Source organism: Hylobates moloch, unplaced genomic scaffold, assembly GCF_009828535.3.
Source record: "Hylobates moloch isolate HMO894 unplaced genomic scaffold, HMol_V3 SCAFFOLD_6, whole genome shotgun sequence".
NCBI classification, from domain to species: domain Eukaryota; kingdom Metazoa; phylum Chordata; class Mammalia; order Primates; family Hylobatidae; genus Hylobates; species Hylobates moloch.
This window is the reverse complement of record NW_026652281.1, coordinates 128,536,584-128,563,611: the sequence shown is the minus strand read 5'-3', so window position 1 is coordinate 128,563,611 and position 27,028 is coordinate 128,536,584. Positions and strand designations below refer to the sequence as shown.

Genomic DNA, 27,028 nt, shown 5'->3' with positions numbered 1-27,028 from the left:
CCCCCCCCCCCAACTTTCCAGCTCCAGACGGCCTTTTTTTTTTTTTTTGGTGTAACGGCCATTAATTCCTCTATCCCTGGCCCCTGCATACCCACCACACTAGTCCCTCAACTCGCATTGCTCTCCTTCTCTGAAGGCCTTCAAGCCTATCAGTTTAATCACCCTAAACCCAACTCTCCTGAGGACCGTCGGAAAAAAAGAGCAATCTTCCTACCTATCATGCTTGGAATCTCTCTAACAATCTCTCTCATAGGTACAGGACTAGGAGCCACCTCTTTAGGATACAGTGTATCCCAATTTTCAGATTTCCAAACCGAGATGCAGACAGCCATTAAGGAAACGGCTCAGTCTCTAGCCGCCCTCCAACAACAAATCACATATCTAGCTGGTGTCACCCTTCAAAACCGCTGCACCATCGACCTACTCACAGCCGAAAAAGGCAGTATTTGCATCTTCTTACAGGAGAACTGTTGTTATTACATTAATGAGTCCCAAGTAATCGAAACTAGCATTAAAACCTACATCAGATAAAACGTAAACGAATGAATGCTAGCACTACTCCCTCCCTTTGGGAAACCCTCAAAACCCCCCTCTTAGCTTGGCTCCTTCCCTTTTTAGGCCCCCTAATGGGTATCCTCGCTTTCTGCGCACTACTCCCCTGCCTCATTAAGTTTCTCTTCCATATCTAACCAAACACTTAACCAGCTTCTCCTCAGAAACTACCAACTTTTAGCCACCAGAGAGGACGGGACAGATTCCACAGACGGGCTCACAACCTGCTAACCCAAGCCAGTCATGACAACCGCCAACCGATTCCACAAATTTCTCAATGATCTCCGTGCCGACAGCTGGCTCATCGCCAACCCATCCCTGCCCCTCAACTGGCTCACGGCACTGGAGGATCTATACCTACAAGGAACATTACCCCATGCACAACCCTGACAGTTCTCCCTGTGCCCCCTCCCCACAGCGTCCCCACTCAGCAGGAAGCAGCCAGATGAACCACGACGCCCATTTCCCCCCATTTAAGAAAACAAAAAGGGAGGAATGTTAGGTAACATGGGGTACCTTAAAATGGCGCCGTACCTTAAGATGGGGCCGGTTCCGGGTTCTTCTCCCCTCCTTGACCGGGCACTGTCTGAAACCGCCAAAGGAGGGCCAATCAGAAAGAAGCATCTCCCGCCTTCCCTTGGGCCCGCCCCTAGCCCAATCCACGTAGGCCCAAGGGATATAAAACCCAGCACACCAGCAGCCCTCTCTCTCTTCTCTTCCTTCTCCTTGCGTGGTGCCGCTCGATACCTCCAATAAAGATCTCTTGACAGCGACTGGTGTAGTTTGGTCTCCGCCCGGCCCCTTTCACTCCACAGCGCACCCTTAGTCGCCAGCTAAATGTGACTTCACCAGGCAACCATGACGACGCTGAGTCAGGAAAGCCCAGTCCCTGCCTTCAAGTTCCCAATCCAGCTGGGCAAAGAAGGCACACCCATGGGAGACACCACGCAGGCGGTGGCTCTGAGGTTGGACAGGCTTGGTTCCAAGCCCAGCTCTGTCACACACTAATTATGTGGCCTTAAGCAGATATGACTTGGCCTCTCATTTTTCAAAGATAATTTTTAGAGCAGTTTTACAGCTCATAGCAAAATTGAATGGAAGGCACAGCGATAGGCCTTCTCTCCCATGCACAGCCTCTCCCCCACCAGAATGGTATAGTTGTTGCAACTGACAACTCTCCATTGATGGGTCATTATCACCTACAGTCCACAGTTTACATGAGGGTTCCCTCTTGTTGTTGCACATTCTGTGGGTTTGGACAAATGTATAACATGTATCCAGTATTACAGGCTCTTGAAGATAGTTTCACTGCCCTAAAAATCCTCTGTGCTCTGCCTACTCTTCCCTCCTGCCCCCAACCCCTGGCAACCATGAAACTTATTGCTGTCTCCATAGTTTTCCAGCATGTAATATGGTTGGAATCATATGATATATAGCTTTTTCAAACTTGCTTCTTTTACTTAGTAATATGCATTTAAGATTCCTCCATATCTTTTCAGGACTTGATAGTTCATTTCTTTTTAGTGCCAAATAATACTCCACTGTCTGGATGTACTACAGTTTATTTACCCATTCACCTTCTCAAGGACATCTTGGTTGCTTCCAAGTTTTGGCAACTATGAATACAACTGCTCTAAACATCTGTGTGCAGGTTTTATGTGGATATAGGTTTCCGACACCTCTGGGTAAATACTGGCAAACAGTCTTCCAGAGTGGCTGAACCATTCCACAGCCCCACCAGCAGTGAATGAGAGCTCCTTTTGCTCCACATTCTCACCAGCATTTGGTGGTGTCTGTGTTCTGGATTTCAACCTTTCTAATCGGTGTGTGGTGCGGTATCTCACTGTTGTCTTAATTTTGCATTCCCCTGATGACATATGATGTGGAGCATCTTTTCATATGCTTTTTTTTTTTTTTAAATCTATAGATCTGCTTTAGTGACGTGGCTGTTAAGATGTTTGGCTCATTTTTAAATTGGTTTGTTTTCTCAATGTTGAGTATTAAGAGTTCTTCATATATTTTAGAAAACAGTATTTTATCAGATATGCCTTTGAAAATATTTTCTCAGTCTGTGCCTTGTCTTCTTGACACTGTCTTTTACAAAGCATAGGTTTTTTTTTTTTTTTTTTTTTTTTTGAGACAGAGTCACACTCTGTTGCCCAGGCTGAAATGCAGTGGCGCAATCTCGACTTACTGCAACCTCTGCCTCCTGGGTTCAAGCAATTCTCCCGCCTCAGCCTCCTGAGTAGCTGGGATTACAGGTGCCCACCACCACACCCAGCTAATTCTTATATTTTTGGTAGAGGCAGGGTTTCACCATGTTGGCCAGGCTGGTCTTGAACTCCTGACCTCAGGTGATCCACCTGCCTCTGCCTCCCAAAGTGCTGAGATTACAGGCATGAGCCACCGCACCCACCCTATTGGTTTTTAATTTTAAGGAAGTCCAGTTTATCAATTATTTCTTTTATACAGAATGCCTTCGGTGTTTTATTTAAAAAGTCATTGCTAAACTGAAGGTCTCTAGGTTTTCTCCTATGTTATCATCTAGGAGTTTTATAGTTTTGCATTTTACATTTAGGTCTATGGTCCACTTTAAGTTACTTTTTGTGAAGGATGTAAGAACTGTGTCTAGATTCATTTTGTTTGCATGTGGCTGTCCAGCTGTCCAGCACCATTTGCTGAAAAGGCTGTTTGCTCCATCGTGGTGCCTTTGCTCCTTTGTCAAAGTTCAGTTAGGCCTCTCATTCCTCAGTAAAATGAAGATAGTAAATAATACAGGAATAATAGCTATCTCATATTGTCATGAGAAATACATGTAAATGGAAAGTTTATTAAAGCATAAACAATAAATGGTGGCCAGTATGATAGGAAATAATACTAGGCCGGGTGTGTGGCTCACTCCTGTAATCCCAGCACTTTGGGAGGCCAAGGTGGGCAGATCACCTGAGGTCAGGAGTTCAAAACCAGCCTGGCCAACATGGGGAAACCACATCTCTACTAAAAGTACACAAATGAGCCGGGTGTGGTGGTGGGCGGCTGTAGTCCCAGTTACTCAGGAGGCTGAGGCAGGAGAATCCCTTGAACCCAGGAGGCGGAGGCTGCAGTAAGCCAGGATTGTGCCACTGCACTCCAGCCTGGGCGATAGAGCAAGACGCTGTCTCAAAAAACAAAAAAGGACAGATAGGATACAGATAGGATTGATTTATCAGGACTGTGCAGGAGATCACAAATTGTCCAGTGTTGCCCAAATTTCTGTTGTTTTGCTTATCACTTTCACAATTTTTGCCCTGATAGAATACAACTTGTACTATTATTTAATACTTAAAATATATATCTCAATGTTTATTGAGATATATTCTCTATTCATCTCTAAACAATAATATCTCTACATGAAAGGATTTGAGAGTATTTCTTCCTGATACCATGAAAATATGTAACTATTCAGATTAAAAAATGACTGTCAGGGGCCCCCTCTTCATCTGTGGGAAACAATGACCTGGTCCTTCTCATTCCTGATGTTTCACATGCTAAGGCCCATAGAGAAAGGGTTTGTCTGAGGTCTCACAGCCGGAATTCCAGGGGCAAGACCCCAACGCAGGTCCGACACCCGGTCTGGAGATGTCCACACAGCACCTCCCTGCCTCCCATTCTCCTGGATGGGGAACGCCTTCTTAACCAGCCCACCTCCATCCTCTCCCCACCAGGCCCCGCCTTCTCCTTTTCTTCCGCAGCCTGCGCCTTCACAGATTAGCCACCAGAGGGCTCTCTGGGATAAAGGACCAGTTTACTGGGCCTGCGGGGAGGCCTAAAGGTTTTCAGGTAAATCCCGGCATCCTAAACCACTGGGGCTCAGGCAGATTTGCAGTTCACCATCATGACCATCACTACCATCAGCCACCACCTCTACCGCCTCATTTTACTGAGCATTTGCTATGCCAGGTGCTGTGCAAGCACTCAGCGTCTTATCTCACTTAATTCTCACAAAAACCTAATGAGGGGCCAGGCGCAGTGGCTCCCACCTGTAATCCCAGCACTTTGGGAGGCCGAGGTGGTTGGATCACCTGAGGTCAGGAGTTCGAGACCAGCCTGGCCAACATGGTGAAACCCCGTCTCTACTAAAAATACAAAAACTAGCTGGGCATGGTGGCGTGTGCCTGTAATCCCAGCTACTCAGGAGGCTGAGGCAAGAGAATCACTTGAACCCAGGAGATGGAGGTTGCAGTGAGCCGAGATCATGCCACTGCACTCCAGCCTGGGTGACAGAGCAAGACTTTGTCTCAAAACAACAACAATGACAAAAACACCCTAATGAGATAGGTACTACCATCCTTTACAAATGGAGAAACCGAGGCACAGATAAACTGAGGGACCCGTAATTTATGTTAGTAACTTAAATAAGGTAAGTCACAGAGTTCATGAGTGACAGGGCCAGGATTCCAATCCAGGTCAGCCTGACTTGGGAGGTGCACCTTACATTTGGGTTCGCGAAATAAATTACAAATATAGGGGACTAATGAGCAGCAGCAAGTGCAACAGAGCAGGCTGAGTTCAGAACAAGCCAAGAGAAGGCCATGCTAATTTCTAGGTGGCACAGAGCAAGAGTGCCCAGATTTGGGGAGGTGGGGGTCTGCTCACCTTAGGGCTCAACCCCAGGCCTCTCCCGAAGCCCTACATCCACTTTTGGGGCTGGACCTTACGAGTGGCACAGCAACCTTGAGCATCACTAGAGGAGCAGGCCAGAAGGGAGGGGCAGGGTGGGGACTTGCTCCCCTGCTGTGAGGAGTGGTTTCAGGAGCCAGACGAGGCCTTGCTATTGGAGAAGGAAACACAGCTGGGATTGGCCAGGAGAAACGGTGTAAGAATTGGGAAACAGGAGAATTGGGAAACTTCCTTCAGGGGCTGGCGGATGAGGGAGGGCTTGCACAGTTGCTGTCACAGGGGTGGTTTTCAAGCCTTTACAGGAAGGGCACATATATTTTCTAGGCATCAGGGCAGTGCTCTAGAGGGAGGCAAATGGGATCTCCGAGGCAGGCATGAGGTCTGGGCTAGAACCCTCAAAAAGTGAGTATCTGGGGATAAGGAAGGGCAGAGCCAAAGGCCTTGTGGGGAAAACGACCTCTATTGGACTGAAGATTATGTACGAAGATTCTAAAAGAGCTAGAGGGCAGAAAAAGACCCAGCAGGTAGAGTTTTAAGGCATGGAGTGACGTGCCCAGGGCCCGCAGCTGGTCCAGTATAGAACAGTCAACTCAACCTCTTTGCACGACTTGAAACACTGGTGCAATGACAGCCTGCTAGGGCACCAGACCCAGGTGCTGATCCATCACCTGTGGTGCGGTGTCTAAGCACAGGCTTTGGAAACCCTCGGGCAGCCTCTGACTGCTTCTAGAAGAGGGGCACTGGCTGTTTCACTGAATGTAAAGCAGGAACTTTCTCAGGCATCCAGCTGCAAAAAGACAATTTTAAAACTTTTCTCAAAATTCCTCAATGAATCCAAAGGGTCCAACCAAGAAAAGTACCTGGTTAGATTGATACAAAGCTGACAATATAGTGATGCCACCTCCTTACCAGGCCACGGCACTATTCACTACAGAAGGAGACTACACCGAATTTAGTAATCAGAGATTTCAGATACATAATTAGCCCCCAAGGGCAGAGTGGGAGTAGATTTCATCTGATTGATCACTGCCCTCAGGCAGCTCACAATCTGGCGAAAGTGGCCGAGCAGTCACATGTCTCCAGCACAGGCAGGTATGAGGATAACCAGAGGAGGGAGGTGACAGCATTGCTGAGGGAGTTGTAAGTTCTAACTGAACTGGCCAGGGAAGGTCCACAGGGGCCCAGCCATCTGAGCTGGGTCTTAAAGCAGAGCTTCCCATTTAGCACAGAAAGGAGGGTCAGCTAGGCTAAGGGAAAATCCCAAAGGGAAGGCCTAGAGGTTTTAAATATTTGGGCAATGGTGGGTAGTTCTGACGGCCGGGAGTGACTTATGGAGGGCAGGGTGCAAAGCAGGCTGGAGTCAAAAGACAGGCTTGAAATGTGCTGTGCTCACTGAAGGAGGTGAGGTAAGGAATGAAGGAATCAATTGGCAGGGGAGAAGATTCCAGCAGCAAGGACATGAGGTTTGATGTCAGACAGACCTAGCTTCACCACTTTGGAAACGTGATCTTGGGCAAGTCATTTAAACTTTTATGCCTAGTTTGCAAAGTGGGAATATTACCAGCACTTTCCTTCACTGGATTTGAGTATTAAAGGAGACAATATACATAAAGCGCTTAGTGTAGTTGGTATAGTGAATATTCAGGAGATGTTAGAGATATTTTACCATTACTACTGAAAAAGCAGCTCTTTGTGTAGTATCCATATTGACACACTTTCCTTTGTTCCATGGCCATAATAAAAGGACATTCCCACCCCCCCGCTGGGCGCAGAGGCTCACGCCTGTAATCCCAGCACTTTGGGAGGCCGAGGTGGGTGGACCACCTGAGGTCAGGAGTTCAAGACCAGCCTGGCCAACATGGTGAAATCCCGTCTCTACTAAAAATACAAAAATTAGCCAGGCATGGAGGCAGGCGCCTGTAATCCCCGCTACTTGGGAGGCTGAGGCAGAGAATCACTTGAACCCGGGAGATGGAGGTTGCAGTGAGCCGAGATTGCGCCATTGTACTCCAGCCTGGGGGATTACAGCAAGACTATGTCTCAAAAAAAGAAAAAAAAAAAAAAAAAAGGACATCCCTCCAGCTAAAGGTAGGTGGGAGCTAAATGTTCTCAGGCATTGGTTCCTGGCAGCTGAGGTGGGCAATTTCCACCCCATCCCCCACTCCAGCCAAAGGGATATTTGGCAATTCTGGAGACATTTTTAGTTTTCACAACTTGCAGGGTACAACTTACATCTAGTGGGCAGAGGCCCAGGATGCTGCTAAACATCCTACAATGCACAGAAAAGCCCCTCAACAAAGAATTCTGCAGCCCCAAATGGCAATAATAGTGAGGTTAAGAAACTCTGTCCTAAAGAAACCCATGCAGCCTTTCTGTAGCACCAGAGCAGCTGGAAATCCAGGCTGGGGCAAAAGTACACTTATTCCAAAAATAGAAGTTATGCATATGGCTTTGCTCATTTCTAAAAAGGCACTATTCTGGATTCTACATCTGTCAGAGTAAATATCAGGGTGAGTGAAAAATGAAAGGCAATCTAACAATATAAAGAATAGTATACAATGATCAAGTAGGATTTATTCCAAGTAAGCAAGGCCAGTTCAATATTCAAAAATCAATCAATGGAATCCACCATATCAAAAGGTGAAAAAAGAAAAACTACATGATCATATCAGATACAGAAAAAGCATTTGACAAAATTCAGTACTCATTCATGATTTTTAAATATCTCGGTATAGGAATAGAGGGGAACTTCTATAAAAATTATACTACTTACATCATACTTAAAGTGAAAGACTGAATGCTTTCCTTACAAGATCAGGGACAGGACTAGGATGTTCACTCTCACCACTTGTTTTAAACTGGAAATTTGAACCATTGCAATATGACAAAAAAAAAAAAAAAGAAAGAAAGAAAAGAGATACACACACTGGAAAAGAAGAAATACACCTATCTCTATTTGCAGACAACATGGTTGTCTAAATAGAAAATCTCAAGAAATCTAACCAAAAACTCACAGAATTATTGAGTACAGAAAGGTCACAGGATACAAGATTAAAATACACAAATCAGTTATATTTCTATATACTACCAATGGACACACAGAAACTGGAATTAAAAAATACCATTTATAATTGCTCCAAAGAAAATTAAATACTTCAGTATAAATCTAACAAAACACAGGATCTGATAAATGGTTAAAGTAACAAATAGTGTTGGGAAGGATCACCTGAGGTCAGGAGTTCAAGACCAGCCTGAACAACATGGCAAAGCCCCCTCTCTACTAAACGTACAAAAATCAGCTGGGCATGGTGGCACGCATCTGTAGTCCCAGCTACTCGAGAGGCTGAGACAGGAGAATCACTTGAACCCAGGAGGCAGGGGTTGCAGTGAGCTGAGATGGTGCCACTGCACTCCAGCCTGGGTGACAGAGTGAGACTCTGTCTCAAAAAACAAACACACACCACAAATAGCGATAACACCAAAGGCTGGCAAAGTTGCAGAGGAAATAGATCACTTATACATTGTTGCTGGAGTAGTAAAATGGTAGTCACTCTGGAAATGGTTTAGAAGTCCCTTTTAAAACGAATAATGGGCTTACCATATGTATTAGTCCGTTTTCACGCTGCTGATAAAGACATACCAGACATACCAGAGACTGGGCAATTTACAAAAGAAAGAGGTTTAATTGGATTTACAGTTCCACATAGCTGAGGAGGCCTCACAATCATGGCAGAAGGCAAGGAGGAGCAGGTCACATCTTAAGTGGATGGCGGCAGGCAAACAGAGAAAGAGTTTGTGCAGGGAGACTCCCCTTTTTAAAACCATCAGATCTCGTGAACTTATTCACTACCACAAGAACAGCGCAGGAAAGACCTGCCCCCACAAATCAGTCACCTCCCACCGGGTTCCTCCCACAACATGTGGAAATTCAAGATGAGATTTGAGCCAAACCATATCACCATACAATTCAGCAGTTGTGCTTCTGGGCATATATCCCAGAGAAATTAAAACTTATTTTCATGCAGGAACAATTGCACAAATATTTATAGTACTTTATTTGTAATAACCAAATCTGGAAACTGCACATTTCTTTCAGTGAGTGAATGGTTAAACATCAGTACCATGGAACCCTACTCAGCAATAAAAAGAAACAAACTATTGATAAATGCAACAACTTAGATGAACATCAAGGAAACTATACTGAGTGAAAGAAGCCAATCCCAAAAAGATACATATGGCATAATTCAATTTATCGAATTATTATTATTAATTTCATGAATAAACTTATAGAGATGAAGAACAGATTCGTGGCTTCTGGGGAAGGTTAGGGATGTTGGGGGACTGAAGGGAGTGGGTATCTATAAAGGGGTAGCATAAAGGAGTCTTGAGGTGACGGTACAGTTAGGCATCTAGATTGTGGTGGTGGTGTATACAAAGCTACTCACAATAAAATTGCATACAGCTATACACAAACACACACACACAAATGAGTATAACTAACGAAATCTGAATCAGCTCTATGGATTGTGCTAATGTCAATTTCCTGGTTTTAATAATGTACTACAGTTATGCAAGATGTTAACACTGGGAAGCCCAGCTGAAGAGTGCTCTGGACCTGGACCTCCCTCCCATGCCTTTGAATCTTCCTGTAATCTACAATTATTTCCCAATAAAAAACCTATATCAAAAGAAGTAGATGACTGAATTTTAAGAGGCAAAATATTTGAACAAATACTTCCTTAAAGAAGATAGGCCAATAAGCACGTAAAGAGGTGCAAAACATCACTAGTCATTGGGGAAATGCAAATTAAAACTGCAATGAGATGCCACTTCACACCTATTAGAAGGGCTAAAATTTAAAAGACCACAATATTAAGTATTGGTGAAGATATGGAGCAACTGTAACTGTTATACATTAGGAATCCAACAGGGAACGGCCACTTTGGAAAATAATTTGCCAAAAGTTAGCACACATTTCCCATACAACCCCATCATTTCACCTCTAGGTATTTACCCAAGAGAAATAAAAACATAGGTCTACACAAAGACCTGTACATGAGTATTTATAGCAGCTTTATTCATAATAGTAATTTTTTTATAATTAAATATAGAGTATATTTGAGTCCAAAACTTGAGAATGGTTACTGGGGAGTACAGATTCGCCCTCATAACATACTCTGATAAGCAGCAGTTAGAAGTGAGTTTTAAAGGAAGAAAGAAGAGGCAGTTTCTAAATTGTTTACCAGAAATTTACATTAAAATAACATAAGCCATAATAGCTAAAAATTTGAAGCAACCTCAAAGACTATCAACTAATGAATGGATAAACAAATTATGGTTCATCCACGCAATAGATACTACTCAGCAATAAAAAGAACCAATTACGGATACATGTAACAACACGGAGGAATATAAAAAGGATGATTATGTTAAGTGAAAGAAACCAGACACATATGTAATGGTTTTATATGACATTCTAGAAAAGACAAAACCGGAGACAGATAAAACAGATTAGCAGTTGCCAAGGGCTGAGTGGTGTAAGGATGGGATTGATTGCAAAGGGGCACAAGGGACCTTCTGGGGGCAAAGGAAACATTTTATATCTTGATTGAGATGGTGGTCACATGACTGTATGCAAAACACATTGAACTGCACATTTGAAAAAGGTAAATTTAAATTTAATTACATGTAAATTATACTCCATTTTTTTAAAAAGGAGACCAATGGCCAAGGGTCTAGTAAAGCATACCCATTAAAGACACACAGTTCCTCAGCACAACTGCAATGGGCTAAGTATAAGGAAGGCAACCTACATAGCAAAGAGCCCCAGGCTTAGGGTCCAAATTCAGTCCACTGTCACTCAGGTTTATGCCTCCAGTAGTAATGCAATGGGCTTACCTGAGGGCCCTGGCTTTCTGGAAGAAGGGGTTACAGCCATTAGGTATAAATGTGAGCAGAAATAAAAAACTCAGGAGGTAGACACCCTAAAAGAGGAGAGTGCCCTCCACAGAGGAAGTGAGCAAGACATCAGTGCATGGATGGACAGCCAGAACAACAAGCAGAAGTACTTTGGAGTCCTGGTTTTCTACAAGTCAGCTAATATTTCAGAAAATGTTTAAAAAGCCCTTTGCGATTATGACATATGGCACTTTACAACATTCTCTCTAACCCTTGCGACAATTCCCAAGGCAAACCTCCCTCTTGAGGCTGCAACAGACAGGCAGCCAGCACCCTGGGAAGCACTCAGGTTCTAGAACCAGAAGACTTGTGTGTGTATCCCAATGCTGCTACCTACTAGTTGGCGGCTGGGCATAGCTGCTACATCTCTTTGACCTTCCTGTTCCAGAAATGATAATGACAATGAAAATAGTCAGACTACATGCCTACCTTCCTCTCTTGGTAAAATGTTATACTTTAAGAGTGTTCTTTGAAGGCTCTGTTTTTAAACTTATACTGGTAAATGTATTATCCTGAGTTCTATGAGCTACTCTAGCAAATTAATCGAACCCCAAAACAGAGTCATGGGAACCCTGATTTAAAATTTTTAGCCAGTCAGAAGCACAGGTAAACAACCTGGTACTTGCAAATGGCACTGGAAGTGGTGGTGGTGGGGGGTGTCATTCTTGGGGACTGAGCCCTCATCCTGTGGGATCTGATGCCATCTTCGGGCAGGTGGTGTCAGAATTGAATTGGAGCACACCTGGCTAGTGTTTGCCACAGAACTGATTGTATGCTTGCTGTGGGAACAAATTCTCAAGTATTTTGGGGGGCGGGGAAATGTATTGAGTGAGAGAATAAACATTTTAAGCCTTGAATGTGTTTTCCCACTCAGTGACAAAAAAGGAAGGGAAGGGGTGTCATCTCTTCCATTGTCCTGTCCTGAAATTAATCTCCACATTTCAAGAAAATTAAGTGTTACCTGTTGTGTCAGGTTTCTTCAGAGAAACAAAGCCAGTAGGAGATATATATGTATATATATATACACACACACACACACACACGTGAATATAGATACACATAGAGAGACTGAGAGAGAGCGAGATCAAGGAACTGGCTCCCATGACCGTGTGAGCCGGCAAGTCTGCGAGTCATAGGGCAGGCCTGTAGGTAGGAGCTGATGCTGCAGTCTTGAGGCAGAATTTCTTCTCCAAGGAAACCTCAGCTTTGCTCTATACTGATTGGATGTGGCCCACCCACAATATTGAGAAAACCTATTTTACTTAAAGGCAACTGATTATAGATGTTAACCACATTTGCAAAATACCTTTGCAGCAACACCTGGATTAGTGTTTGACTGAATTATAAGTTGACACATATAAAACTGGCTGTCATGTGGGCTCATCTGCTATGCAAGGAGAGGACTGAAAATTCTTACTCAAGTTTTCCAGAGAAGCAGGAGGTGGTTTAGGGAGGGGAGGATTGTCTAACAGAAAAAAAATAAAAAACCATTCCTGGTCCGTTTCTTCTTGGGCAACTCTTAATTCCATGGATGGGTCTACTGCTTGTGCCACTTTCCCAAATGAACTCTGTGGCATAAGCCGGAAACATTTAACCCAGTATCTAGTAAAGGGATCTGAGTGGTATAAAAAGAAAAAAAAACAAAGATACAGACAGCAACCTCTCAAAAATAAAAAATAAAATTCATTTATTGAAAAGAAAAAGCTTAACATATGATCCATGTGTAAACCCCAAAACAGGATCTATGAACTCCGGCATGATCCACATCGCTACACATACCATGCTGGAAGTGCACATCCACACAGGCACATAACATACACAGTACTGTCTATCAACACCTACTGATTGGTTGATTTTTCTTCACATACCATTGACATGTTTTACAATAGAGTTACCGATTTTGTTATCCACTGAAAGAACATAGCTTCCCCAGAATCACTGATTTAAACCAAATAACACAGTGAATGACAGGCACCCTGCACCTATATCTCCTACCTTCCTTACTCTGATAACCTCCTATCAGCACCATTTATGTCCTCTGGCCAGGGAACGACTCAGTGGCACAAAGGAAAGAGAAGAAATGTTACAGGCTGACGCTGTCGGGGCAAATAGCCCTGCAACCAGCTGGACTTATTGTCTACAAGTATTCACCGTAATTTCAAAGACAAACCACACCCCTTCCTTTTCCCCTAATGGCCTCAGAGATTTGTAATGTACTTTGGAAAATTAACTTCTAAGGCAGAGTGGAAGCCAACCTCAAGTCCTGCCGCTTAGACTCTGTGTCTTCTCTTCAAGGAAGCAGCATTGTGGACCCAACGGGGGCAGATGCTGAGGCTTGCCTTAACATCTCGGCAGCTACAAAATAAAATCCACTGATACAGAACCCCTTGCTGTGAGCAGTGAGGACAGAGAGCTGTAAACAGACATAAATTGAGATTTTTGCACTTCCAAAAAATATGAGGTGAACATTAGTGCTAAACAGAGATAATGTTCTAGGAAGGGAGAAATCTGAGAAGTGAAAAGTAAGATGAGAGAGAAGAAACATGATTTTTCTAATGTACTTGTTTGGGATCAACACTTTAAGACTACTGAAAAAACTAAATTTCGTGGGGATAGACAGTGAACGGTGAGCATCAGCCAGTGAATCTGGCTACAGAGGAGAGATGGAAGAGGGCGGCTGAAGTGAAATGATGCCACACATTCACACATATCTAGCCAGGGCTTGTGCAGATGAAGGGATCTTAGCAGCTGGACAGCAACACAACATAAATAATGCCACTTGTGAATGGTGACAACTGCTAGGCAGAGTGAACAGAAGATGCCAGCTCACACTCTTCCTAGCAAGTGTCTGCATTTAGGAGGAGGTGCACTGCCCACTGAGTGCTGGAAGCCTGCTCCCAACAGCAGCATTTGGAGGAGAGAACCACCAAGGGGTTCTGAGAAAGCTACCTCTGGCTTGGGGAAATTGGGGTGACAGGAGCAGGGTCACAGAGCTCAAGAGTATCTGGCCGGAAAAGCCCACGGTTTCCCTTTGCTCCAGCAGATGCAGCCTCACACTCGTGAAAGCCTTTGCTCCGTTGCTCTGTGATCATATTTCTACTTATCCTGGGAAGACACCGGGGAGGGTTCTCTGCCTCAAAAAGCCCTTTGGGCTGCATAAGAGATTCTGGGCTGCCTGTGAGCTGCTTGCATAAGAGGAGGAAGGGCTTCCTCCCACTACTACTGACTGGCTGACCCTTTGCTTGATGCCTAAGAGCCGTGCACCTGCATAGCCAGGAAGGTCCTCTGGCTGGAGCTGCCCTTCCTGGGTCTTCTGAAAGAGCCACGCAATCAGTCTGTCAGTGTAGCAGGAGCACAAGCCAGAGATCAAACAGGCCATGCCAAATTGGCTTCCAGAAATCCTAAAGCTACAGCCAACTCTCCTACATACCATGTTCTCACGGCCAGAGGTGTGGAAGCAATAGCCTGCATCTTGCTAAGAGCTGGGGGACCCCAGTATTCTACCATCCAGTCCTCAGGTCCCAACATCACAGTCCCAATCTCAGAACTCGGCTGGGCAGGATGGCCTCTAGCAGCTCTGAGTAAACAGAAACATCCACCAAGGAGGACATGGGCAGGACACAGGTCTGGCCTTCCAGTTGGCATCTACCTTCTCACTGAGACCACTCTTAGCACCGCTGGGGAAGACAGCTAAGATAGTGGCTGGGCTGCCAGAGCCTGAACTTGGAACCAGGAGATGACAGTTTCTGAGCCCACTTTGGTAACTTCTAAGCCTGAGACTTCAGAAGACAGGGCCTCTGCTACTCCCAGCTAGATTCTTGGTCACATAGCACCTGTTAAGAGTCCACCAGAGAACAGAAAGGGTGGGTGAAAAGCGTCCTTCTACAGAAGAACAAGTCAACAATGATGGCATGTTCCTAAGTTAACAAATTATTAGGTAGGTTGGGAGTCACTACAATGAGAGTCCACCTTTCCCATCCCTGCGCCTGGAAGTCAGCTCTCCTGGCTTTGGAACAGAAGACACAGAAAAAACTGGGGCCATGTGGGTGGGTCACAGCCCTTATGAGCTTTGGTGAAATACAGAAGCAAAACCCCTGATACATTTTTGCCGCTCTCCTTCAACCAACTTTCAGAGCGAACTGTATCTGCAGTGAAACAAGAGCCTGGTGACAGGACAGAAGAGAAAAGGAGTCTGGTCTGTTACTTACACAGGAACACACACACACGCACGTACACACACACATGCACACATACACAGCTAAGGAGGGGGAATTCATCAATGGCCTTCTGAAATACTTCGCACACCAAGAGGAAAGAAGAGGCAGCCCACGGCAAGGCAATGTAGCTTCCTCTGCCTTCTCTGAAGTTTGTTTCCAAATCTGAAGGCTGACCTTGAGGAGGGCCAACCTCAAGGCTGTTTGCGAAACCCAGGGAGGCATTCTGGGGGAAAGACAGGGCTCATAATTAGTGTTCAGTGGTTCCTTTCAAAGTCCAGGCCACAGAGGCAGTGTGGGTCCGGGCACTTGGTTCTGCCCTATTCCCCACTGATTGTAAACAACCAAGCACTGCACGTAGTGTCAGACCAGCTGCTGTAAAGTCTATTAACTTAATTTCAAACTCTGTGCACACTGACCTCAGCTACTCATCGGTGGCAATAGAGCGGGTGTCGTCCCAGCACGATGGCAACTGAGCACTGCTGATCCTTTCACCTGGCATGGGCTGAGGCTGAAACACGGGCCTGCACACACACAGCCCCATTTTATACGCCTCTCACTCAGCCACCCTTCCCCCGGCCCAGTGCACCCATACATTTTTGCAGTCCTTCAATGTCTTTTTGGTATGAAACCAGGCTGGTCAACAAGAGGCAAAATCTGTGCCTCCTCACCGAGGTACATTTTTAGATGATCCTGATTAAAACCTTTGAGTCCTCAGCCAAGAGTGCAGAGGACCCATGCAGACATCTCCTGGAGCGAGCTTCTTTTCAGCAGAAGTTGAGTCAAAATTTACTGAAGAAGTGATTCGTAATAGCCCCAGATCTAAGACAGTCTAAAAACAAAAATCTGATTTTAAATAAAAGATAAATATTTTCAGCTTAGGCAACACTTCATATGTTTTAAGAGCTAAAGCAACTAAGAATACAGTACTGTGACCCACATTAAGGAATCCAGGGAAGAGAAGCATTGCCTTAGGGGTCACAGCAAGCCAGAGAGTCGAGATTAAAAACTCTAGCTTGGGGGGCCTGTTTCAAATGACCAGGTAGGTCCAGCCACCCCCTGGACACTCGAATAGGAAGAATACCGAGATACAACATTTGGGAGAGAGATGAGAAAGCAGCCCAGCTTTATAAAGAGGGGGCGTTCCCAGTTAATCTATGCCTGGCCCAGAAAAGGTGAAAACATGAGGTGGGGGACACTAAAAATGTTAAATAAAGTGAACTGTGCAGTAAGAATGAGTTGGGTGAGGTGCACTAGCAGGGGGCAGGCAGGTAGGAAGGAGGAGGCATGATGAGGGGGAGCTGGAAAGTTCTGGGTGTAAATAGGTACAAGTGAGCGATGGCAGCCCTGTCACTAGTGGCACTTCTGTGTGTCTGCCACCCTACCTCTCCCCTGCCCTCAGGGTACCTGGCCCAGGGTATCCAGGTGCCAGGCAGAGGGGTTCCCACACAGCAACCCTGACTTTCCTCAGAGCCTGGACCATACCTGAGGCTCTGAGGACAGGTAACAGGGGACACACGGGGCAGGGGTAGGCAGCTGCAGAGACAAACCCAGATCCCTATATGAAGGCACGGGTGGAATTGATGAAGATGGGAGCATTGCTTGGCTGGATCAGCTCATAGAGAGCCTCATAGGTCCCCACCACAAAGCCCACGAAGCCCAGGATGCTGATCAGGGCATCCTTGAAGATGGTGAGGGGGCTCATGCCCTCTGAGTAGAAGGTGGTGACCTCCAGGAGCGGTGGGATGATGAGGGCCAGGGCGCTGCTGCTCACGGAGCCCACCAGGGAGATGACCAGGTCCAGGCGGGGGATGAGGATGGCCAAGATGCCTGCAGGGAGAGAGGACACGCCTGTTTAAGATGCCCAGAGCTGGGAGAGGTCTGTTTCCCTACTGTTGAGTGAATTCAGCATCTGTCCATCTTAGAGGATTGAGAGCTCTAAGAAAACTTAGACATTGTCCAGTTCAATCTCTGTGAAATAGATGCCCAGAAATGTGGAATAACCGGTGTCCCACTGCAAGGTCAGCAGAACTGGGAATGGAACCCGGATCTTCTGGTTCCGGTCCCCAGGCTTTCAGCTTTTCCTGCTACAGCACATGACTTCCATCTTTCTGCGCAAAAGGAACCAAATTACATTTCAGGTCAATCTGGTTTCTACCCAAGGAGGGAGAGTAGGGAGAAGAAAAGGAGGTGGACATTTCTGAGCAGCTGCTCGTTTTCTTACCACTCAGGGAGCCTCCAACACAAACATCTCTACTTGACTGACAAGAAACCAAATAGGAAAAGAAACCCGGCCTTCTGGAAAGACACCGTAATAAAACCGCATTTCACAGAGCATTTTGATACAGGTGAAAAAAAGCAGTTCTATCTGCAGGCTGACCCCTGGCGAAGCCCCACAGAACGACCATATCTCTGTGTCAGGACACCCACTGGCTCTCACATCTGAAACTCAGCCACGGGTGAGCGAGGAAGGAGGAACTGACAAAGACCAATGGTGCACTGCTGCAGGAGGTGCCATCGGCTTCCGTGCCATACCAGCCATTGTCAACACTGCCAGACAGTGCTATAAGCAGGAGGAGGCTTCACCGAATACACCCATCCTAGTGCCCACTGACCCCATGCTTCCCATCTCACCGATCTTTCCACCAGGTGGGCAAAGGCCAGTGTTTCACAGGTTTATTGAGGACTGTGGGCTCTGGAACTAGGTTCTTGTGTTCAGATCCTGGCTCTGCTGCTAATTAGCTGAGTGACATTGGGGAAGGTATGATACCTTTCTATTCCCCAGTTTTCTTGTTGGCAAAATGGGGATATTAACTGCTCCTGTATCATAGAGATGTGATGATGGTCAAATGAGGTTATGCAGGTGCTTCACAAAAGGCCTGGTGTACAGTAGGGATGTCTTACATGTTAATGTTATCATTATTAGTATTCATCTTTTTGGCCATGAAAAGTACATCCTGCTACAGTGCATGACTTCCTGTTAGTTACTAACCTGTTAGTAATCAAATGTAGTTTGACAGATTGTCTTTCCTACTGCTGGGCTACAGCTGGATGCTCCCAGCCTTGATACAGACATCCAGAGCTTATCTACTACCTCATTGATTCCTACGACAGGGTTACATTTTATACGAGAGGTTTGCTTCTAAGTTCATTTTGTAAAGCAAAAATGTAGTCGAGTCACTCTAAGGAAGGCACCACACTGGTGAGATTGCCAGAACATCTCAGTCCAAGGCAGCCAATGTCTATATCGATCACTGCTTCTTTGGCTGAGCACCAGAAGAAAGGACTGGATTGCATTTAGAGACCAGATTTTGTAAGAAACACTTTAAACTGAAATGTCTAAAGTTGATTTTTGAGGAGCCATAAAAACAAACAAAAGAGAATAGCACTCCCTGCAGTAAGATGAGAGACATGTGGAAACAAGGACTTACCAGGTAATATGGTTTGGATATTTGTCCCCTCCAAATTTCATGTTGAAATGTGATCCCCAATGTCGGAGGTGGGGCCTGGTGGGAAGTGTTTGAGTCATGGGGGCAAATCCCTCATGAATGACTTGGTGCCCTCCCTGAGAGAGCTGTTGTTTAAAAGAGCCTGGTACCTCCCTTCTCCTTGCTCCCTGTCTTGCCATGTGAGGCCTGCTCCCCCTTTGCCTTCTGCCATGATTAGAAGCTTCCTGAGGCCCTCACCAGAAGCAGATGCTGGCATCACACTTCCTGTACAGCCTGCAGAGCCATGAGCCAAAATAAACCTCTTCTCTTTATAAATTACCCAGTCTCAGGTGATTCTTTACAACAATGCAAATGGACTCACACATCAGGGAAAGAGTGGATTCATGCCTCCTGCCTCACACTTACCCTGCAGCTGTGCTGTCCAACATAGCCACGGATGGCTATTTACATGGAAATGAATTAAAATGAAATTAAATCCTGTTCTTCATTCGCACTAGCCACATTTCAAAGGCTCAACAACCACTGGTGCCTAGTGGCTGCTGCAATAGACAGCACACACATGGGACATTTCCATTCATTTCCATTACTGCAGAATGTCTAGTGGTACCCAGCAGAGAGCACTGCTAAGCACTCACTAGTGGAGGTGAATCTGCCTCTGTTTCACAGGTATGTAACTCCACAATATTACTACGGTCCTATGGAAAGAGAGGCCCAGAAGGTGTAAACGACAGGAAGCAACAGAGCTGGGACCAGGATCGAGGGCCTCAAGCCCCTGGCCCATAACTTCACAGACCTGATGGGCAAGGAAATGCAGAGGGAGGGGAGACAGGGAGTCTGGCGGATCAGTGGAAGGATCCTGCCTGTGAGGAAATGGGAGGTAGGTACCCAGGCTAGCTTTCCCAGGGACGCAGCATGGTGTGTGGTGGAGAACCCAGCACACGATCAGCCCTGACCTCTTTCTGCCTTGTCAAGTGGAATTGGACAAGGGATCCAAAGCCTGACAGCAAAGGGGTACAAGGATATCGGGTCTCAGATCCATCTCTGCCACAGTGTTATATACTATGGGGCAGTTCTTCATCTTTCCTTCTTCTATTAATCAACCATAATGGCAATTCTCATTAACATCTTCACTGATCTCAAGGCTTTGAGAAGTGTGCAAAAAGTTTAGGCTTTTAATTTCCCTGCAACTCAAAAATACTATGTTTTCAGCCCTTAGCTGCTTCTAAATAGAGTTGGTGACATCCCCCAAACTTTGAGGGTTGAATATGGAAAAAATTGGAGGTAAAATTGTAGGCTGATGACAAAACACCATTCTCATCATAGGTCAACTAACGCTCAACAAAAGAGCTGGTCTGCTGTGGTACCGACACCAAGACACTTGCCCTCTCTGGGGTCTGGGTCTCCCTGCTAATGTCATCCTCGCAGTGATGGCGCCAGGTGTTACTGTGGGGTGGAAACTGCACTGAGGCAACAATCGGGAGAACTGAGCCCCAGGGAGAGAGTGGTATAGGAATGGGTGTAGGCTCTGGATTTGGAATGCCCAGGCTCTAACCTCAGCTCTACCACTCAGTGGCTAGTTACCTAAACTCTTTGAGACTCATTTCCCCAACTACTAAACAGGATGGTCAAACGATATTACTCATGTAAAGAACTCAGCGTTCTAAAAACCAACAATAAATGCTTCAATATTATCACCAGTCCCTGCTCCATAACAAGCTGAGTGGTGCAGGGCAAATCAGCTTACTATTCTGAGCCTCAGTTCATTCGTTTACCTGTGAAATGTGGTAATTAGGTGATGTCTGAAGTCTTGCCCAACTCTGAAATTCTAAGGAACTATACACTTCAGTGTTAGTCACTTAAGACTGTGTTCTGGGATATGTTCCTCACCTCACTGACAACTGGGAAGCAGCACGTCCTGCCTGAGGGTGGCACAGCAAAGCGATGGGGCTCCTTTCCTGGAACACATGGCTTACCCAAAAGGGAGCTTCTAACTCACTCGGTTTTGTATGGATAAAGGAAGTGTGAGTTATTCCTTCAGTCCCAGCCACAAGAGCATCTCCACAAATGCTGAAGTCTGCTCAAGAGACAGGAGGCCTTTATTATCAGAGAAAATGAGTCCCTGGCAGGAGACAAATCAGAGCCTCTCCCAGCCCTGAGAGTCTGTCATCTCCCCACCCTCTCCCATACTGACCTAGCAGGACATATGGGCACTTCATGACAGTTCAGTGGAGTCAGAGAGATGTTCCACTCTGTGGTGAGAGTTAAGTGGAAACAGAAACAGAAGATTGGGATCAGAATTTTTCTTCTGATTGGACAAAGATCTTCCGCTTCATCATGATATTTTATAATTAATCTAAAAACTTGTTCTTGTTTTCACCACTATATAAGATAAACATGCCTAATAAAAATATCCTTAATAGAGATTTTAAGAACACTTCTCTCCTCTTAAAGCCAGGACCACAGGGCTGCAAAGGGAAGTCCTTCTTCCTGTCCTAGCTGAACCACATACCACCACTGAACCCTACATGAAGTGTGACACCACAGAGGGCAAGAAGAGCGAGCCTCCCACTAACACGAAGTGGGATGAAGAGAAGGATGTCCAAACCAAATCAGCATCAGCAGCCCCCAGGGTTCAACAGCACGGGTATCTATTTTGCCACCATAGAAAATGACTTTAACTAACTGCAGAAGCAGCAATCGACTATGCAGACATGTGGGGCAAATAAAACCCCTTCTGGCACTAAGCGTCTTCTGTGAGTTAAAGCGCCTACAAAGAGAAACTCAACAAGGTAGAGAGATCTCCGGAAGCAGCCAGCCAGGAATACCCCTCTCCCTACTCTCCCCTAATCCCCGCCCCTGCCCCCCACACGAAAAGACCCCAGCCCAGACAAAAAGGAAGACATTTATATAACAAATGCAATTATACACTTCTCAGCGCAGCTCAGCTGTGGCATACAAAGGTGGGGACAGAGGACAACCTCAGCTCAACCACATGATTCGTCAAGAGGGCTCCAACAGTATTACAAAACATCTTCCCTTCGGGTGAAGAGACACGAAGAATATGACCTTTTAAACTGCTGAAGCAACATAAGGCCAACAGTCATGTTCACAGAAGGAACTGGATTCTGGAGCCTGTGGTTTTGAACCAGCATCAGAAAGAGCTGACTTGTGCACAAGACAAGAGCCAAGCACTGAAAAGAACAAACACACACGAAATACGCTGGCCATTTACAGCTCCTGTGCTGGGAGCTCTTGCTGCTATTTTATTATGATCAAAGCTGTTAAAACTTACCATATTACTTTTATTTATTTACTTATTTATTTATTTAATTTTTTTTTGAGACGGAGTCTTGCTCTGTCACCCAGGCTGGAGTGCAGTGGCACGATCTCGGCTCACTGCAAGCTCCGCCTCCCGGGTTCACGCCATTCTCCTGCCTCAGCCTCCCGAGGAGCTGGGACTACAGGCACCTGCCACCACGCCCGGCTAATTTTGTTTTTGTATTTTTAGTAGAGACGGGGTTTCACCATGTTACTTTTAAATGTCTATAAATATGCCTTTAAAATTCACAATAGTCTTGGACAGAATACAAAATTTGACTTAGTGGGGGTATAAATTTAAAAAATACGAAAACAGGCCGGGCGTGGTGGCTCACGCTTGTAATCCCAGCACTTTGGGAGGCCGAGGCGGGTGGATCACGAGGTCAGGAGATCGAGACCACGGTGAAACCCCGTCTCTACTAAAAATACAAAAAAAATTAGCCGGGCGTGGAGGCGGGCGCCTGTAGTCCCAGCTACTCGGAGAGGCTGAGGCAGGAGAATGGCGTGAACCTGGGAGGCGGAGCTTGCAGTGAGCCGAGACTGCGCCACTGCACTCCAGCCTGGGCGACAGAGCGAGACTCCGTCTCAAAAAAAAAAAAAATACGAAAACAAGGGAAACAACCTCCATGTCCAACATTAAAGGAGTACCTTAGTTAATATGATCTACCAATACAGTGGAATACCAGGAGGTCATGAAAAGATTAGTGAAAGATACGAATATTCGTGATATAAAATTAAATAAAATGTGAAAGACAGTTATGTGTAAACTACAATTGCAACTATTTTTACAATGCACCCATGAGGATTAAGACACAGAAGATACAATGCAAAAAAAATAATTACTTTGTTAAATTGGTGGAATATTGGAATTTCTTCTTTTATTCCCAAATGTTTTTACATTGACTTTCTTTTTTTAGAGTAATATTTGTGTAGAAACTTAAAATCAAGCGCAAAGCACCTATACAGAATCACAGAATTTTGGAGTTGAGAGAAACCTTAGAGGTCAGACACCCTTCCTATCTTACAGTTGAGGACCCTGAGGCCTTGTGAGGGTTCCTGGGCGGGGAATGCAGGGTGGGGGGATGGCAGGGTTACACAGCTAATTAATGATGCTGCTCTTCTTCACTGTAGCTGCAAGACTAAAAAGTGTGAAAGGACTAAAGGTACTAAGAAGCTACTCTGTTTGGACCTGGAAGCTTCATCCTCTAAAAATCTGACTGCTTCGAATGTTTTGCAGCTCTGCATTCCCGTCTGAACAGGCTTCTTGGATGATGCGATTTTATGTAATTGTATCTTCAGAAATAGGTTTCTGAAATTTTCATAGCAAACTGAAGTAAAATGTTTCACATGGCAAATGCCACAGAGAATCGGTATGAATCACTGAAGGATGGATGGGTTATTGCTTCAAAGAAATCTAAAAAACCGTTGATCCTACAACTCCAGACTCCACAGGTAGGGCCAGCCTCTTCCATACAAGGTCTGGACATAAGGTGACCTGCTAAGTCTGCATTTCCAAAAATATGGGCTGGAAGTAGATACTGTCCGATATGAAATCATAACAAAACGAGCACTATCCTATGAAATACTTGTTTTCCCTCCCCCTCTTCTCCAACAGTTTGAAATTAAGCATCACAAAGTCCATATCAGCCATAGTAATCTTTGGAGGATGGGGGAGAGTGGGGAGAAAGTTGAATTCCAAGAGGGAAAAAAAAATGAAACTACACCAAATTCCTCCTGTTCCCCTTGGAGGGTGAAGAGGAGGAGGAAACGTTGGGGAAAAGATAGGAAAACACCAGAAATAGCAATAAAAGAAGCTGCTGTTAAAATTTATCAATATAAATGAAAAAAATCAATTAAAGATCTAAAATCACATACTAATCAACAGTGCTGAAAGATCCGAAAGAACAGAGAAGCAAGACCAAAATGAACTTGCATAAATACATTTAAGTTGCTGCTGCCATGAAAGGCCTCTACTGAGTCCCACAATTACTTCAAAGTCTCCAAGGAGGGTGAGAGAGGCGAATGCTCTCAGAGATAAAGGGGGCTGCCTTTTTGAACAGGATGACAATGCATTGCTAAGTCACAACAGATCACAGAAGGGAAAAACAACGGCGCACACTTGAAGACCAAAAGCAGCCGTGTCTTCTGAGCATCGTCCTGTTGAAGGGGGACAAGACTCACAGACAGGGCCAGGAAAAGTGAAGCAAAATCCAAGAGGCATCTAAGGATAACATGAGGTCTGTGAATCAGAGACTGCTGTCTCCTGTGGGGTGCTGCAGAAATAAACCTGGCAGGAAGTGTGACATATGCTACAGGGAGGCTGAGCCAGGCTGGAGGGGAAAATTGGGCAGGGAGAGGAGTCAGGCTCCTGTCACTGCCCCAGCTCAATAGGCAGGGAGGAGGAGCTGTTTAGTCAGGAAGGCACATTTTACCTACAAAGACCTACTTTTTCTGGAGGGAACACTTTGGAGAAAAGCAAATTATTTGAACTAACCATACTCTTTCTTCCAGTGCCCTTTAGATTTAAGAATTGGGCCCTCAGAGTTTACATTATAAATACCATAAACGTGAAAGCTGTCTCCTCGGCACTTAGAGCTACTTCATCCATGGTGGAAACACACACTTTGGAATCAAAGCATGGAGAGTTACTTGCACAAGAGAGGATTAAAATTTACAGTCCAAGCATCCCATCTTAGCAGCACACATTAAGGCAATCTACTAGAAAAGCAGGATACATCATGTTCCTTCTTTTTCAGTCGCTGTGGGAACAGCAGCTGGCTTTCAACGGCCCTGGGCCCTGGATTAGCTGCTGTGTGGGCTGTTTCTATAGGCTGGTCTAGGAGAGGGCCTGAAGGAGTGACTAAGAGCAAATGCTAGACAACATTCCCATCTTTCATCCTTAAAACATTCAACCCTAATTACAATTTAAAAAGTCATATGGATCTATCTTTATCCCAAAGACAGAGGCTCAGACTGAATAATTTAAGAAAATTCTCAGGGAAGTCTCAGTATAATAAGCAAAGAGGTTCTTGTTCCGAAAGAATAAAACCTAAAAAGAAAAAAAAAAAAAGCCAAATAGAGCCAAAAAGAGGAATCTATGCTTTTAAGCATTTGAATTTGGAAAACAATTGCAAATCTCTTAGAAACTTAAAGTAGCTGTTATAGACCGATTTCCTCAGGGGTTCTCTACCAACTCACAGAAGCTACAAAAAAAAATTTACTTTTATTTTCTAAATGTCACTAGTTTTCAGCCACAGTAAACAGAAGGATATCCTGTCTTTTAACTTACACTCCTGGGAATGGGGTTGAGAGAAGAAGAATAAAACACAAGTGATCAATCAAATACCTAGGTTAATCAATAGAAATTTTCTGAAACATATTTAGTAAGATTGACATTAAAAAATGTCTAGAATATTATCATATAGCATCTAAAGGAAATCTAAGGAGCAACTTGTCACAGTGGAAAAACAACTATTTGAAAAAGCAAATAAGTACCCTTCATCAAAGTAACTTATACTCATTACAGATATGGGTTAAATGGCTTTCAGACCTTTACCTTATTTAATATGGGATAGTAATTGCATGTCTTTACTCTGAATGATAACCATCTCCACAGCATTTCATACCCTATCTATACATAAACCACTGTCCTCATTCCCATGTTCTTTACAGTACATATGTAATTAATTCACTTCCCCATCTGGAGGTGCCTCAATGCTGAAAGTGACGCCATGGGTCAGGTTCTCTGTCACAAACATAGCCAGCTTCACTACAACACATACTGTCTTTTCTCATGAAAGCCTGCAGACTGGGTGCCCTTTAGGGAAAAACAAACAAGGCAATTATCATCTTCTACTCACATGTCAGGCAGACCAGCACTGTGCGCACAAACAGGTCCACCACTAACTCACAGTGCTCGGGCGCTCGGGACACAAAGAAGGGGATGATGATCTCAGCCGGGACGTAGAACTGGAGCGCGTAGGTGAAAAAGATCCCGATGGAGTACAGCAGCTTAACTGACTGGTACAACCTGCCGAGACAGACAGGAGACATTCCAAGCCTGCTCAGCACACATCATCAGCAAGAGTGCAAAATGGTCCCATTGCGATTTGTTGACACTTATGAAGGATACAAACCCACATGTCCTTCGCACCCAGCAATTTCATGCCTAGAAATTTATCCCACAGATATCCTCGCACAGGTACACAAAAGCTTATATTCAAAATATCTCACTGCAGCATTATTTAAGAAGGAAAGACTGAAAACAATTTAAATGTTAACCAGTGGGAACTGGTTAGATAAATCGTGGTGCCCCCATATAGCTTTCAACAAAGTATGAGGCAGAACTCTAGGTGTGATAGTGTGATACGAAACTATCCCCATGATATATCACTCTATCACATGACATAGTATATCACTATCATGGGGACAGTTTTATATCACTTTTTTAAGTGAAAAAAGCATGAAGCAATACAGTATCTACAGAATGCTACAATCTGTCCTAAAAAAGAAAAAGGAGGAAAAAACACACCCTCGCCCCACATGACAATCTTACATACACTGAACATCTCAAAAAAAACAAACAAACAAAAAAAGAAACTGGGAATATGGTTGCCTCTGAAATGGGAAATTGTAAAATTGGGAACTAGAGTGGAGGGCGAGGGGTGGAAGCTTAATGCTGTCTATATACCTTTTGAAAATCTGAATCTTTGCCATGGGCATATCGGTGTATATGCCTTCAAAAATAAAAACAAAAATGCAATTAAAATGTCTCAAGCCTATTTATACCTGTCCCATCCAAGTCAGTGTCCCTAGAATTAGATGAAGACACTGCAGGACCAAGAGGCCAGAGCAGAATTCCATCTTTCCATACCACTA

General features: G+C 44.8%; 1 protein-coding gene across 16 annotated transcripts in view; it reads right to left on the bottom strand.

Annotated features, from left to right (window-relative positions):
• Nucleotides 1-27,028, bottom strand: part of SLC36A1 (solute carrier family 36 member 1) — a 230,218-nt gene that overhangs the window by 26,974 nt on the left and 176,216 nt on the right. For 11 of the 16 annotated variants that reach the window (XM_058440062.1, XM_058440059.1, XM_058440056.1 and 8 more), the window contains 2 exons: nt 26,011-26,180; nt 1,087-1,138 (listed from right to left, as the gene is read on the bottom strand). In XM_058440062.1, coding sequence (XP_058296045.1) covers nt 1,087-1,138; nt 26,011-26,180 — 222 coding nt within the window. The other 5 variants (XM_032158402.2, XM_032158412.2, XM_032158416.2 and 2 more) reach the window with 4 other exon arrangements.